We start from the raw sequence: 13,981 nt of genomic DNA, 5'->3' as shown, positions 1-13,981 counted from the left end.
TATAATGTACTTTTCCCAACATCTCTTTACATTGCTGATGCATATTTGGTGGCCTGACTGTATCCATACTGTGTCAAAGGCCCATCCTGGTAGATCTGAACCTAATGCAGCTTGGAGTGATCAGATGACAGAAGTCACATTTAGGTGCCAGGTGTAACTGAGGCCATAGATGCTCCATATCCATTACTTTGAGTGTTTTATATAATATGACTAAATGTGTTTCTGTGTTGCAGGGGCAGTCAAGAAATGGAACAGCAAGGTCACAGAACATGACATAAGCAGAGCTGTGGGAGACCACCTCAAGCCCCTGGTAGAGCCGGGGGTGGTGTTTCTACTCCACCACGCCTTCAGCAGGCTGGAAAAGTGGGATTGATACAGTTTTTTCATACTAAGGTGGACCAAGAGTCTGTTGATTGGTCGGTCATTGGGTTCATTATATGTTCAAATAAAATCAAGCTTTATTTATACAGCACATTTCAGACATGGATGCAACAAAATGGCTTCACAGGAAAAAGATTAAAAAAACATTGAAAATAAACAGAAATATTTAGTACACAAAAAACAGAAACAAAGACTAATGAGTAATTGCCATTGATTAAAATGTTAATGGGAATATCCAACCCAAAATATAAGCTTGGGACACTGAAAGTTGACTAGTAACAACAACTGGGAGCTAAAAGACACCCACCATGAGACCCACTAAATCTGCCCAAGAAGAGGAAAACAAAAGAAAAACCCACACCAAACTTAAAGACAGGAAGCAAACCAAAAAGGTGGAGCAACTAAAGGTGTTGACTCTCCACATGTATCAAGACAACTGGAGCACTGGGCCAGACACTCTTAAATAGAACCTGGACCAGCTCAGGTGAAACACCTTCCCACTAACGAGATGGACAAGCCAGCACAGGTGTAACACATACTGACTAACGAGCGATACTTGTCAACAATTAAAAACAAGAAAAACACATTTCTAAATAATAATATACAATCAAAATATTTTTTTATCCTTTTTCTTACTATAGAATCCTAAAACTCACTAGCTTCTAGAACTCTCGTGTTCCAAAAACTCACTAGCTTCTAGAACTCTCATCCCCTTGGAACGTGGCCCAAACAAAACTCATCTCTAATACGGAAAAACATGCAGTCATAATAAATTGTGATCCATGGCAACGCACTGGCTAAACACAAAACACAAAACTTTTTAACTGCCCACCCGTGAAACAATCAGCAAATTGTCCTTAAAACGAACATGTCTGATTTCAAGAGGAAACTCCTGCAATATCCGTAGTAACTTCCCACCTCACAGCTTCTCTCTCTTTTCAGGGTTCACTAGATAGGCATGTTGTTGGATCGGGGCCCAGTCCCCAATGTCATGTTCTAGTACATTTGGGTTGGCACATCTGGGAATGAACCCTGATATTCTAAAAGCAGGGCAACAATGTCAATGTAATTGTACCCAAAAATTATCAGTTGGTTGCATAAATAATTATGATTACTAAATCTTACATGAATATTAAACATGAAATATAAAACCCAAATGTACACCCCTTTGTTAATATGTATTAGCAATAATTAACTTAATGGTGAGGCATAAAATGTATCTTTTGTCAGGCTTAATGTTTGAAATATGAGGTGATTTGAGTCATGCTTCTTCAGTAGTGGAATAAAGACAATTAGTACTTGAATGTTGTAAATAAATACTGGAGTGATGTAGGATTGTTCATATAATTGATTATTGTACTGTGACTATGTGTTTAGGCTGTAAGTATGTTGAAATTAAATTGTTTTCTTTTCAACTTTCACTTTCAACTAAAAGCAAACTTATATTGTATGTCGGGCATAGTCTTATTTTCTACGACATTTTGCTAGGTGAGATATCCCCAATGTCACAGCTTAAACGTGTCCAAATCAGTAGTCCAAATGCAGAAACAGTTTGTGATAAATTGAAAACCTAAACATAAAATGTAATACATACACAAACATCTGTCACAATAATCATATTACTTGTATTATTTAAAACAAGCACCTTATAAAACTGTACAAGCACCAAAAACGCTGTTGTTTTGACAAGTAGCAATAAATCACTGATATCAATTAGGGGGGAAATCAGGTTGTACATGATGTTGAAACTAACACAACTAAAAAAACACATGAAAATGGGAGATATATTTTACCTCACTGGTTAGAGGACAACCTGCAGAAGACAGTCAGCTACATTTTGGAGTGATGCATTTAAATGTAGGGGTCACTAAATAAAGGAACACAACACTTATTTGTCATCACTCATTAATATCATGTTGAAATCAATTGTACGACAGGAGGGAGATGAGGTTGCACGTCCTGTTAAAACGAACAGCTCAAAAATCACACGGAATCTGGGAATAATGTGTACATCCCTGGTTAGAGGACAATTTGTATAAAACAGCTCGCTACATTTTGAAGTGTTGCATTTGGATTCCAGTGGGTCACCAACGTGGTAAGTGTAACACAGCTATTTTTGTGTTAGTACTTTTTGTTAAATCACATCAATAGTAACTCTTCCATTTCAGAGCCTGGATTTTCCCCCTGAGGTTAATATCCATATCATGCTGAAATCAATAGAACAGGGGACAAACGTTTAGGGTTCTACATTGTGACATCATTAAAATACTCCTACTACAATGTTAAAACATTCTACATTTTATTTCACTGATATCATGAAACAACTCCTTCATGAATTTTCTGATGTTTAATCAGAGATCTTTTATCAGAGTATCTCTTCCCACATTGATTACAGCTATGAGATTTCTCTCCTGTGTGTGTTCTCTGATGTGATACCAGGCTGTTTGACTGAGTAAAACTCTTCCCACATTCACCACAGCTATAAGATTTCTGTCCTGTGTGTGTTCTCTGATGTGATACCAGGTTGGTTGACTGAGTAAAAGTCTTCCCACATTGATTACAGCTATAAGGTTTCTCTCCTGTGTGTATTCTCTGGTGTTTAGTCAGATAGAAAGATGTAGTAAAACTCTTCCCACATTGATCACAGCTATAAGGTTTCTCTCCTGTGTGTCTTCTCTGGTGCACTGTCAGCACTCCAGATCGACAAAAACTCTTCCCACATTGATCACAGCTATAAGATTTCTCTCCTGTGTGTTTTCTCTGGTGTAGTGTCAGAGTTCTAGTTGCAGCAAAACTCTTCCCACATTGATCACAGCTATAAGATTTCTCTCCTGTGTGTATTCTCTGGTGAGCTGTCAGCTCTCCAGATCGAGCAAAACTCTTCCCACATTGATCACAGCTATAAGATTTCTCTCCTGTGTGTGTTCTCTGGTGTTGAGTCAGATGGCAAGATTGACCAAAACTCTTCCCACATTGACCACAGATATAAGGTTTCTCTCCTGTGTGTGTTCTCTGATGTAGAGTCAGACTGGTAGATGCAGCAAACCTCTTCTCACATTGACCACAGCTATAAGGTTTCTCTCCTGTGTGTATTCTCTGGTGTTTCGTCAGACCACTAGAGTCAGTAAAACTCTTCCCACATTCACCACAGCAATAAGATTTCTCTCCTGTGTGTGTTCTCTGATGAATTTTAATGCCTGATGAGGTGAATCTCTTCCCACAGTCAGAGCAGCAGTGAGTTCTCTTCCCTGTGGATGTCTGCAGGTGTTTCTTGAGGTGTTCTGATCTGGAGAGACTCTTCTCTGCCTCTTCAGCATCAAGAGGTTGTTGAGGCTCCCCAGAGGATCCACGATAGTCCCATATCTCTCCTGTGTGAACAACAAAGTCAGACAGATGATTAAAGGCCCACAACAGCGGTAATCCACTGTAAAAGGTGATGCCAACAGCGGAGCCATGATGTTGGACAACAATTGACGTCTGTAATGAATGTTACAATTATTTGAAATTTGCTTTAAAATGAGCAAGAATAGTCATATTTTGTCTTGTTTTCACATTAGTAGTAACATCGATGATTGTAGGCTAGAAATAAGTTATTCATGTTGTTGAAACTCTAAGCAGTGTGCCAGAGGAATTTTGGTCTCCAATATAGGCCCCTTTCTGTGTTTGCTAAAATTGTGGCACGAGGGCAATTTGATTGCAGAAACTCCTCCCTGCTAATGAGGAAACCGATAGTTATGGATGTACTATATCTGCCTGGAGCAAAAATGGTGAGCAAAGATTTTAGTTTTTCACAATGTATTCTGAATATTATCTTTGCTACTTCCAGACACAAATGAGACTCTGACCATTTTACTCGCCCTAGCAGAGCTGTTAGGCAGTTTTCATGTTATCCAGGGTGACTGTAACTGTGCTGCTGGAAAACATTTATTTACGGTTTATGTTGCCTACGTTTACTGACACCTGGACATATTGAACGGGTGTTGAGCGCTAGTAAATTCATTATTCTGCACTCTGGTACTCAGACGAGAGTGCTCTGAAATCAGAGTAGATAGTCAATCAGAGTGAATTTATGAAAGCAACTGAATGTCCATTGAGAAAGCACAACGACTATACCATTTAGCTAAGCTAAGAATGACGGGAATAATCAAGTCAATAAACGTTGGGTAGTTAGTTAGATAGAATATAGTTCATATACTGGCAAGTTTGATGTATAAGTAGCCAACTAACGTTAGGTAGCTAGTTAACATACCGGTACATACTGCTGTAATAACATGCTAGCAAATAGTCAGCCAAAATGACGTGTAAAGTAACTTATTTGAAAAGTAATTATTTTATTACATTGCTCAACATTTTCTTAACATTTGTCATAATTAGTTAAAGCAATGAATTTGATTCGGCTCTTGTTGGACTTCGGCTGCATATTTTCTGCAATTTTCTTCAAATCTGAAAACGATGTGAAGCCACGCCCATTTCCTGAAGAATTGCATTATGGGCCCTAACGTACTGCGTGTTTACGTCATATTATGGCGAATTTAGTACGACATCCGGGAGGTTTTGGCATACTAACTATATCATACTATGACCAATAAGCACACTATATACTCAATTAACATCACAAATAGTACGGTTAGTATGAGTATTCTAACACAGCTAATGACTTATCAACAGCTCTAACAATTTGACCCCCACAGGAAAATCTACACTGGCAGTTATAGAAAGACCCATTTACTATATAACCATTGATTCTTGAAGAATATAACTTAGAAATGCCTCAAATGTTTCAACTGTATTACCCCATCAGAAACCAAAACATAAGCTTGAAAAACGCCACTGTTTGTAAACAAGCACTGTATAGCCTTGAAATCTGGTTAAAACTATAATTTTGACCTTATGGCCAGCCAGTCCTTGTATTCAGAGTGTAGTGAATTCAGGGGGTAGTCCTGAGCTGAACTCAAACCTGGGTCCAGCGACTGTCAAGTCAACAGCTTATAACTGTTACGCCAAGATGTCTGAACTTCTTGACGAGGTCGCTAGGTGTTGGGTTACGGTTTCTACAATAGCTTCCTCTATGAATTTGAGAGTGATTACATTTCTCCAGCCCCCATCCCTCAGCTGTTTACCAAACCAAGCCTCTGGGCAGCCATTTTGTTTCTGTTTAAAAACTAGGTTGTCCCTTTAAACAAGCCACACAATCAACCAATTAATCTGCAGTTCAAACAATAACAAAGCTGTAATTCCACCACTGATTTGGTAATAAGATGATGATGGGGCTGGAGAAATGTAACTACTCTCAAATTCATAGACGGACCTATGGATACAAGGACTGACCATCCATGATATCAACATAGTTTTAACCATGTTTTGAGTGTGAGTGTTTACAGTGTTTGTTTATCATTTAAATTGTTTCTAAACATTGGAGTATAAAAAGCTTATTTGGGGTTCTGATGGGGTACAACAGTTGAACTAAGCTCATGAGGCATGTGTTATATTCTTCAAGACTCAATGGCCATAAATAAATAATTTAAAAGTCAAAATATTGATGTAGCTATTGAATATTTCCCCTCTAACACCACACATCAGTTCAACAACAACATCATCTTTATCAGGAGGAGAGTAGCTTAGTGAACTCATGGTCGGAGATGTTAGCTAGCTAGGCTAATGCTAACTTAACCAGCCCGCTAGCTGACTAATAACAACAACACCGCAAATATGAAATTAAATCTGATAACTAACTAGACGACAGAAGTGGGTTTAAAACACAGTGGCTAATATACACGAAAGCGTCTAAAGAGCTTTATTGGTTCGGCTATTTTGTCTAGCAAGCTACCGAGGTGGCTGAATAACTGTTGCTGCTGTTGAAAGAAGCGTTCCGTCCACTACAATATACGTCACACCAACAGCATTACCTTAAATTCCCACACCGCCATCTGCTGACTGGAGTGGGTAACGCAGTTGAGTAAAATGTTTATTTTAATTTTCAGACAAAAGGTTAAAGTATAGGAAGCATTCGTTTTTACTCGCTAGTGTAACAACACAGTGTGGTTAAAGACGTAGTAAGCTAGTTGTAGTCACGATATGGTTCCCTATAAGTACAAACAGTTATGTTTTTGCGTTGTTACATATTTCTTGACTTATTTCCGGATATCTTCTAAACTACCCACAATGCACTATGTGCTACAGAGTTTGTATGCTAGCTCGGTATTTAGCTCCAGCTTGTAAACGTCAGCCACACCTCATGCTTTCATATACTGTGTGGTTGTGATATCTAGTGGGAACGCATTAGCACGGTAGACTCTGCTGCCTTGTTGTCAGTAGGGATGTTACTTTTGATACCGGAGCTACGACGCCTGCGTCCAAATCGATAAGCAGTAAACTTCAAAGCAGTGTACCGATGCCTGTATCACTTTATCAGCAGCACGTCATCAATGGCGTCTGAAGCTTCATTTCATCAAACAACCACCTGATTGGTTTGGTATTGGGCTTGAAGATCCCACCCAATGTGTTCTCTAATCTCATAAAACATTTCAGTGTCTTTATTCTCCCAAGGGGAAGGTGCTGGAGTATTGAAAACATGGGTGGCAATAATTCAGACCCCTACCTTTTGAGAATTACATGTTAAACTAAATATCTTTCTCTGAGCTATTGTATTAGTATAAAATCATTTCCCTGTATTTTTGACACAATATAGCTCAGTATTTGAATTTTTTTTATAGAGTCGTTTTTGCTCATCTTTATCAAGAGTGTCAACAATTTTGTCCCCCACTGTACCTCCATACTGCTGCTACATGGTGTAACAATACATCATGTAGATGTATATAATGAACAGACTAGGTCTATACTGCTCCTACATGTTGTAACAATACATCATGTAGATGTATATAATGAACAGACTAGGTCTATACTGCTCCTACATGGTGTAACAATACATCATGTAGATGTATATAATGAACAGACTAGGTCTATACTGCTCCTACATGGTGTAACAATACATCATGTAGAAGTATATAATGAACAGACTAGGTCTATACTGCTCCTACATGGACTAACAATACATCATGTAGATGTATATAATGAACAGACTAGGTCTATACTGCTCCTACATGGTGTAACAATACATCATGTAGATGTATATAATGAACAGACTAGGTCTATACTGCTCCTACACGGTGTAACAATACATCATGTAGATGTATATAATGAACAGACTAGGTCTATACTGCTCCTACATGGTGTAACAATACATCATGTAGATGTATATAATGAACAGACTAGGTCTATACTGCTCCTACATGGTGTAACAATACATCATGTAGATGTATATAATGAACAGACTAGGTCTATACTGCTCCTACATGGTGTAACAATACATCAGGTGGGGCTTTAAGGCGATGCTAGTGTGACGTATAATGTAGTGGACGGAACGCTTCTTTCAACAGCAGCAACAGGGAATTTGTAGATCAGTCAATCGGCAGTCGCTTGCAATGTCGAACAAGCCATTCCTCCATACAGAATCTCTCCAGGTCCTTGATTTATTTAGTCTGTCTTATGGACTGCCCTGATCAATTCAAACCACAGGTTTTCAATGGAGTTCAAGTCCGAAGACTGAGATGGCCATTGAAAATGTTGATTTTGTGCCCAAATAACCATTTCTTCATGGATGTTGATGTGTCTTGCTGGAAGATCCACTTATGGCCAAGTTTCAGCCTCCTAGCAGAGAGGTAACCAGGTTTTGGGCTAAAATATCCTGGTAGTGGGTAAAGTTAATTTATTTATTTTATACAGTAATTTTTGCTCATCATTATCAAGGATATCAATAACTAGGTGCTTATTTTGATATCTAGTTATTTGACCGAATCAGAAATACAGATGTGGAGTAGATGTAGAGTTTGTTTTAAATTCTCAGAAAAAATCTGAACTAATCAAACAACACTTGTTGCTCTTTATACGTGTTGATATAATATTCATATTTAATGAAGAGGAAAAAAACGTTTCCCTAAACTGCTTTATAATATTATAATTCAATGAAGAAGAAAAATAGTTTTCCCTCCTCAACTGCGTTTCCTCCCTCCAGACAGCAGATGGCGATATGTGTCTTTCAGGCGATGTTTCTAGTGTGACGTATAATCTAGTGGACGGAACGCTTCTTCAACAACTGCAGCCACCTCGGTAGCTCGCTAGCCGACAAAGTCGGAACATTCAAGTTCTTTAGACAATTTCGTGGTTTATTTGTCACTATGATTTAAACATACTTATGTGGAAACAACTAGCTACCCCATTTAATGTAATATTTACGTTGTAAGTCAACTAGCTGGCTGGTTAAGTTAGCATTAGCCTAGCTAGCTAACATCCCCGACCATGCGCTCACTAAGCTACTCTCCTCCTGCTAAAGAAGAGGGCTGTTGGACGGAGAAAGAAGCTCTCGTGAAAGAGGAGGCTGTTTCAATACAACAACAAGTAGAGGGTGAGGCTGTTACCGTGAAAAAAGAAGATAAAGACGTTACAGTGAAAGAAGAGGAAGACGCCTTCAGAGTGAAAGAGGAGGAGGATGTTACAGTAAAAGAAGAGGAGGATGCAGTTTATGGAGTGAAAGATGAAGAGGGGGAGATTACTGTCACATTAGAGGAGGACGAAGAAGAGAAGACTGGAGAACTGATTAACACCAGTAAATACAGTGAGTACTATCTAATAAAACAGGGACATTGATCTGATTAACACCAGTAAATACAGTGAGTACTATCTAATAAAACAGGGACATTGATCTGATTAACACCAGTAAATACAGTGAGTACTATCTAATAAAACAGGGACATTGATCTGATTAACACCAGTAAATACAGTGAGTACTATCTAATAAAACAGGGACATTGATCTGATTAACACCAGTAAATACAGTGAGTACTATCTAATAAAACAGGGACATTGATCTGATTAACACCAGTAAATACAGTGAGTACTATCTAATAAAACAGGGACATTGATCTGATTAACACCAGTAAATACAGTGAGTACTATCTAATAAAACAGGGGCATTGATCTGATTAACACCAGTAAATACAGTGAGTACTATCTAATATAACAGGGACATTGATCTGATTAACACCAGTAAATACAGTGAGTACTATCTAATATAACAGGGACATTGATCTGATTAACACCAGTAAATACAGTGAGTACTATCTAATAAAACAGGGACATTGATCTGATTAACACCAGTAAATACAGTGAGTACTATCTAATAAAACAGGGACATTGATCTGATTAACACCAGTAAATACAGTGAGTACTATCTTATAAAACAGGGACACAAACTCTGCAGTTGTTGAACTAATGTGTGATTTTTAAAAGAGCATTCTACACTTGAATATGTTTTTGTACTGTATGAATTGTCCATGACGCCCTCCAGTGATTTTGTAAAAAACTTTTCCCGTTGAAAAGTGATATAATAATAAATGAAAACAACTTAACTTTATTGACAACACCCAAATGGATACTGTCATTAACGCGGTTCTTCAACAATTACACATAATACTTAATACTGTAGCTGTTTAGTTACAGTCACATGTTCAACTATCATCAGCTGATCCAGGAAATCATTTTCTGAATGACAGTCACATGACAAACATCACGACATGCAACAACAACCAAAGTGCTTCTTCATTCATTACTCTGGTAAAGACAGTTATGCCGTTCTCCATGTTGGATCCAACATCCCTAACAAATTGATGTTTATAATGTGTTATTGTCTGCTTGATTTACTGTAGGGTCTCGTTAGTCTGTTTGGATACAGAGATACTTCGCTCATAATGTGTAGAGAACTATTCCTTGATGGATAGGCTATTGTACAACACACAGAGCTATTTTCCTTTATTCAGGACATTTAGAATGACAACACATTAAAGAGTAGCCTAGTGGGATTATTCACAAAATTATCTGGTGATCAGGTTATGAAATGTCACGACAGACATTTTAGTTTCCATGTTTCACTTGAAATATTTAATATATAGTCTTAGGTCTATGTTGTTGTTAGGTGAAGTTATGGGTCCTACAGTAGGTCTATGTTGTTGTTAGGTGATGTTATGGGTCCTACAGTAGGTCTATGTTGTTGTTAGGTGAAGTTATGGGTCCAACAGTAGGTCTATGTTGTTGTTAGGTGAAGTTATGGGTCCTACAGTAGGTCTATGTTGTTATTAGGTGATGTTATGGGTCCTACAGCAGGTCTATGTTGTTGTTAGGTGAAGCTATGGGCCAATTTGTTAAACACTTGGTGTACAAACCCTTATTGTCAGCTTGATGGCAAAGCTAGCCAAAGAGCATTTTACTAGTTGAAGTGTTTTTTTTAAGTATAAAGCAGTTGATTTGCGACAATAACACAAACATATTAAGCAGGTGATTCAAGCGAGTCTTACAGTTATAATCCAAAAGTAGTGTGAAATGCACTCATAATCAACCTGTAAATGGAGGCTATATTTGCTGTCAGCCTATGAGAACTCCCCTGAGTTTCCCCCCACGGTGGTGAATTAGTGAATAGACACAGAGCTTAATGTGAGTTTCCTTGAGTAGCACTCCTGATCTTGCGCTCTAATATTCAGAATGCTTTGTGAAAAACTAAAATCATTGTTCACTATTTTTGCTCCATGCAGATATTCTACATCCATAACTAGTGGTTTCCTCATTACCAGATATACTACATCCATAACTAGTGGTTTCCTCATTAGCAGATATACTACATCCATAACTAGTGGTTTCCTCATTACCAGATATACTACATCCATAACTAGTGGTTTCCTCAATTTCCAGATATACTACATCCATAACTAGTGGTTTCCTCATTACCAGATATACTACATCCATAACTAGTGGTTTCCTCAATTTCCAGATATACTACATCCATAACTAGTGGTTTCCTCATTACCAGATATACTACATCCATAACTAGGGGTTTCCTCATTACCAGATATACTACATCCATAACTAGTGGTTTCCTCATTACCAGATATACTACATCCATAACTAGTGGTTTCCTCATTACCAGATATACTACATCCATAACTAGTGGTTTCCTCATTACCAGATATACTACATCCATAACTAGTGGTTTCCTCATTACCAGATATACTACATCCATAACTAGTGGTTTCCTCATTAGCAGGGAGGAGTTTCTGTAATCAAATTGTGTGTGCTTTGCCCTCGTGCTGAAAGGACCTATATTGGAGACCAAAAGTCATCTGGCACACTGCTTAGAGTTACAACAACTTTAATAACTTATTTGTAGTTACTACTAATGTGAAAACAAGACTAAATATGACTTGTTGCTAACTTGACTGTCTTAATTGTCAAATAATTTAACAGATATGAATTGTTGTACAACTTCACGGGTATGCTCTGGGCATCACCTCAAATAAACAGTCTCAGACCTGCAGACCTGCTGTTTTCAACTCTCTAGAGACAGCAGGAGCGGTAGATATACTCTCAATGATCAGCTATGAAAAGCCAACTGACATTTACTCCTGGGGTCCTGACCTGTTGCACCCTCGACAACTACTGTGATTATTGTTATTTGACCATGCTGGTCATTTATGAACAATTTAACATCTTGGCCTTGTTCTGTTATAATCTCCACCCGGCACAGCCAGAAGAGGACTGGCCACCCCTCATAGCCTGGTTCCTCTCTAGGTTTCTTCCTAGGTTTTGGCCTTTCTAGGGAGTTTTTCCTAGCCACCGTGCTTCTACACCTGCATTGCTCGCTGTTTGGGGTTTTAGGCTGGGTTTCTATACAGCACTTTGTGACATCAGCTGATGTAAGAAGGGCTATATAAATACATTTGATTTGATTTCTGCTGTTGTGGGCCTTTAACCATCTGTCTGACTTTGTCATTCACACAGGAGAGAGACGGGACTATCGTGGATCCTCTGGGGAGCCTCAACAACCTCGTGATGCTGAAGAGGCAGAGAAGAGTCTCTCCAGATCAGAACTCCTAAAGAAACACCTGCAGAGACCCACAGGGAAGAAATCTAACTGCTGCTCTGACTGTGGGAAAAGATTCAACACTTCATCAGACCTTAAAATACATCAAAGAATTCACACTGGAGAGAAACCTTACAGCTGTGATCAATGTGGGAAGAGATTTACCAGATCTAGCTATCTCACTATACATCAGAGAATACACACAGGAGAGAAACCATATAGCTGTGATCAATGTGGAAAGAGTTTCGGTGCATCTGGCTGTCTGACAAAACACCAGAGAACACACACAGGAGAGAAACCTTATAGCTGTAGTCAATGTGGAAAGAGTTTCTGTATATCTGGCTCTCTGACTGAACACCAGAGAACACACACAGGAGAGAAATCTTATAGCTGTGATCAATGTGGGAAGAGTTTTTCTCGGCAATACAGCCTGATAGTACACCAGCGGACACACACAGGAGAGAAATCTTATAGCTGTGATCAATGTGGGAAGAGTTTTACTACATCTAGCTATCTAACTATACACCAGAGAACACACACAGGAGAGAAACCTTATATCTGTGACCAATGTGGGAAGAGTTTTTCTACATCTAGCAATCTAACTATACACCAGAGAACACACACAGGAGAGAAACTTTATAGCTGTAGTCAGTGTGGGAAGCGTTTTACTTGGCTAAACAACCTAATATCACACCAGAGAAGACACACAGGAGAGAAACCTTATAGCTGTGGTCAATGTGGAAAGAGTTTCGGTACATCTGGCTGTCTGACAAAACACAAGAGAACACACACAGGAGAGAAATCTCATAGCTGTGGTGAATGTGGGAAGAGTTTTACTCAGTCAAACAGCCTGGTATCACATCAGAGAACACACACAGGACAGAAATCTTATAGCTGTGGTGAATGTGGGAAGAGTTTTACTCAGTCAAACAGCCTGGTATCACATCAGAGAACACACACAGGAGAGAAATCTCATAGCTGTAATCAATGTGGGAAGAGATACTCTGATAAAAGATCTCTGATTAAACATCAGAAAATTCATGAAGGAGTTGTTTCATGATATCAATGAAATAATGTAAAATGTTTTTAATATTGTGGAAGTATTTTAGTAACGTCACAATATAGAATGTTTTAACATTGTAGTAGCAGTATTTTAAGGAATGAATGTAGAACCCTAAATGTTCAGTTGATATTAGCCTCAGTGGAAAGTAAAATCCAGGCTCTGAATTGAAAGAGTTACTATTTATGAGATGTAACAAAAAGTGACTAACAAAAATAGAGTTGTGTTACACTTACCACGTTGGTCACCCACTTGAATCAAAATGCAACACTTCAAAATGTTTAGGTTTTCAATATATCCCAAACTGTTTCTGCATATTGGTTATTGATTTGGACACGTTAAAACTGTGTTTTGACATTGCGCTATTCTCATTTAGCAAAATGTCATTCAAAAGACGTTGAAAATAAGACTATATATATGTTCGCTTGTAGTTCAAAGTGAAAGTTGAAAAGATGTATTTTCGGGTCGTTCTTTCAATGACTTGAAAACAACTTAATTTCAAGGTACTTGCAGCCTATACATAAGGACGCAGTGTAATAAATTGGTCTATAATAAAAAAAAATGTAACAATCTTA

The 13,981-nt window shown here is 38.2% G+C and overlaps 2 protein-coding genes across 2 annotated transcripts; one reads left to right on the top strand and one right to left on the bottom strand.

The window, feature by feature from the left end:
* Window positions 1-2,631: 2,631 nt before the first annotated feature.
* On the bottom strand, window positions 2,632-9,772 carry LOC145866980 (uncharacterized). The gene is made up of 2 exons (XM_082971036.1): window positions 9,757-9,772; window positions 2,632-3,689 (listed from the first exon to the last, which is right to left on the bottom strand). The coding sequence occupies exons 1-2, from the start codon at window positions 9,770-9,772 to the stop codon at window positions 2,695-2,697; spliced, it is 1,011 nt and encodes a 336-aa protein (XP_082827162.1). The 3' UTR covers window positions 2,632-2,694.
* On the top strand, window positions 9,771-13,981 carry LOC145866979 (uncharacterized). Its single transcript, XM_082971035.1, has 2 exons — window positions 9,771-9,783; window positions 12,325-13,981. The coding sequence occupies exons 1-2, from the start codon at window positions 9,771-9,773 to the stop codon at window positions 13,404-13,406; spliced, it is 1,095 nt and encodes a 364-aa protein (XP_082827161.1). The 3' UTR covers window positions 13,407-13,981.

This window comes from Salmo salar, unplaced genomic scaffold, assembly GCF_965601325.2.
Source record: "Salmo salar unplaced genomic scaffold, fSalSal1 ptg000152l, whole genome shotgun sequence".
Classification (NCBI taxonomy): Eukaryota; Metazoa; Chordata; class Actinopteri; order Salmoniformes; family Salmonidae; genus Salmo; species Salmo salar.
Note: the sequence above shows the minus strand (reverse complement) of the source record. Positions and strands in the feature narration are given on the sequence as shown.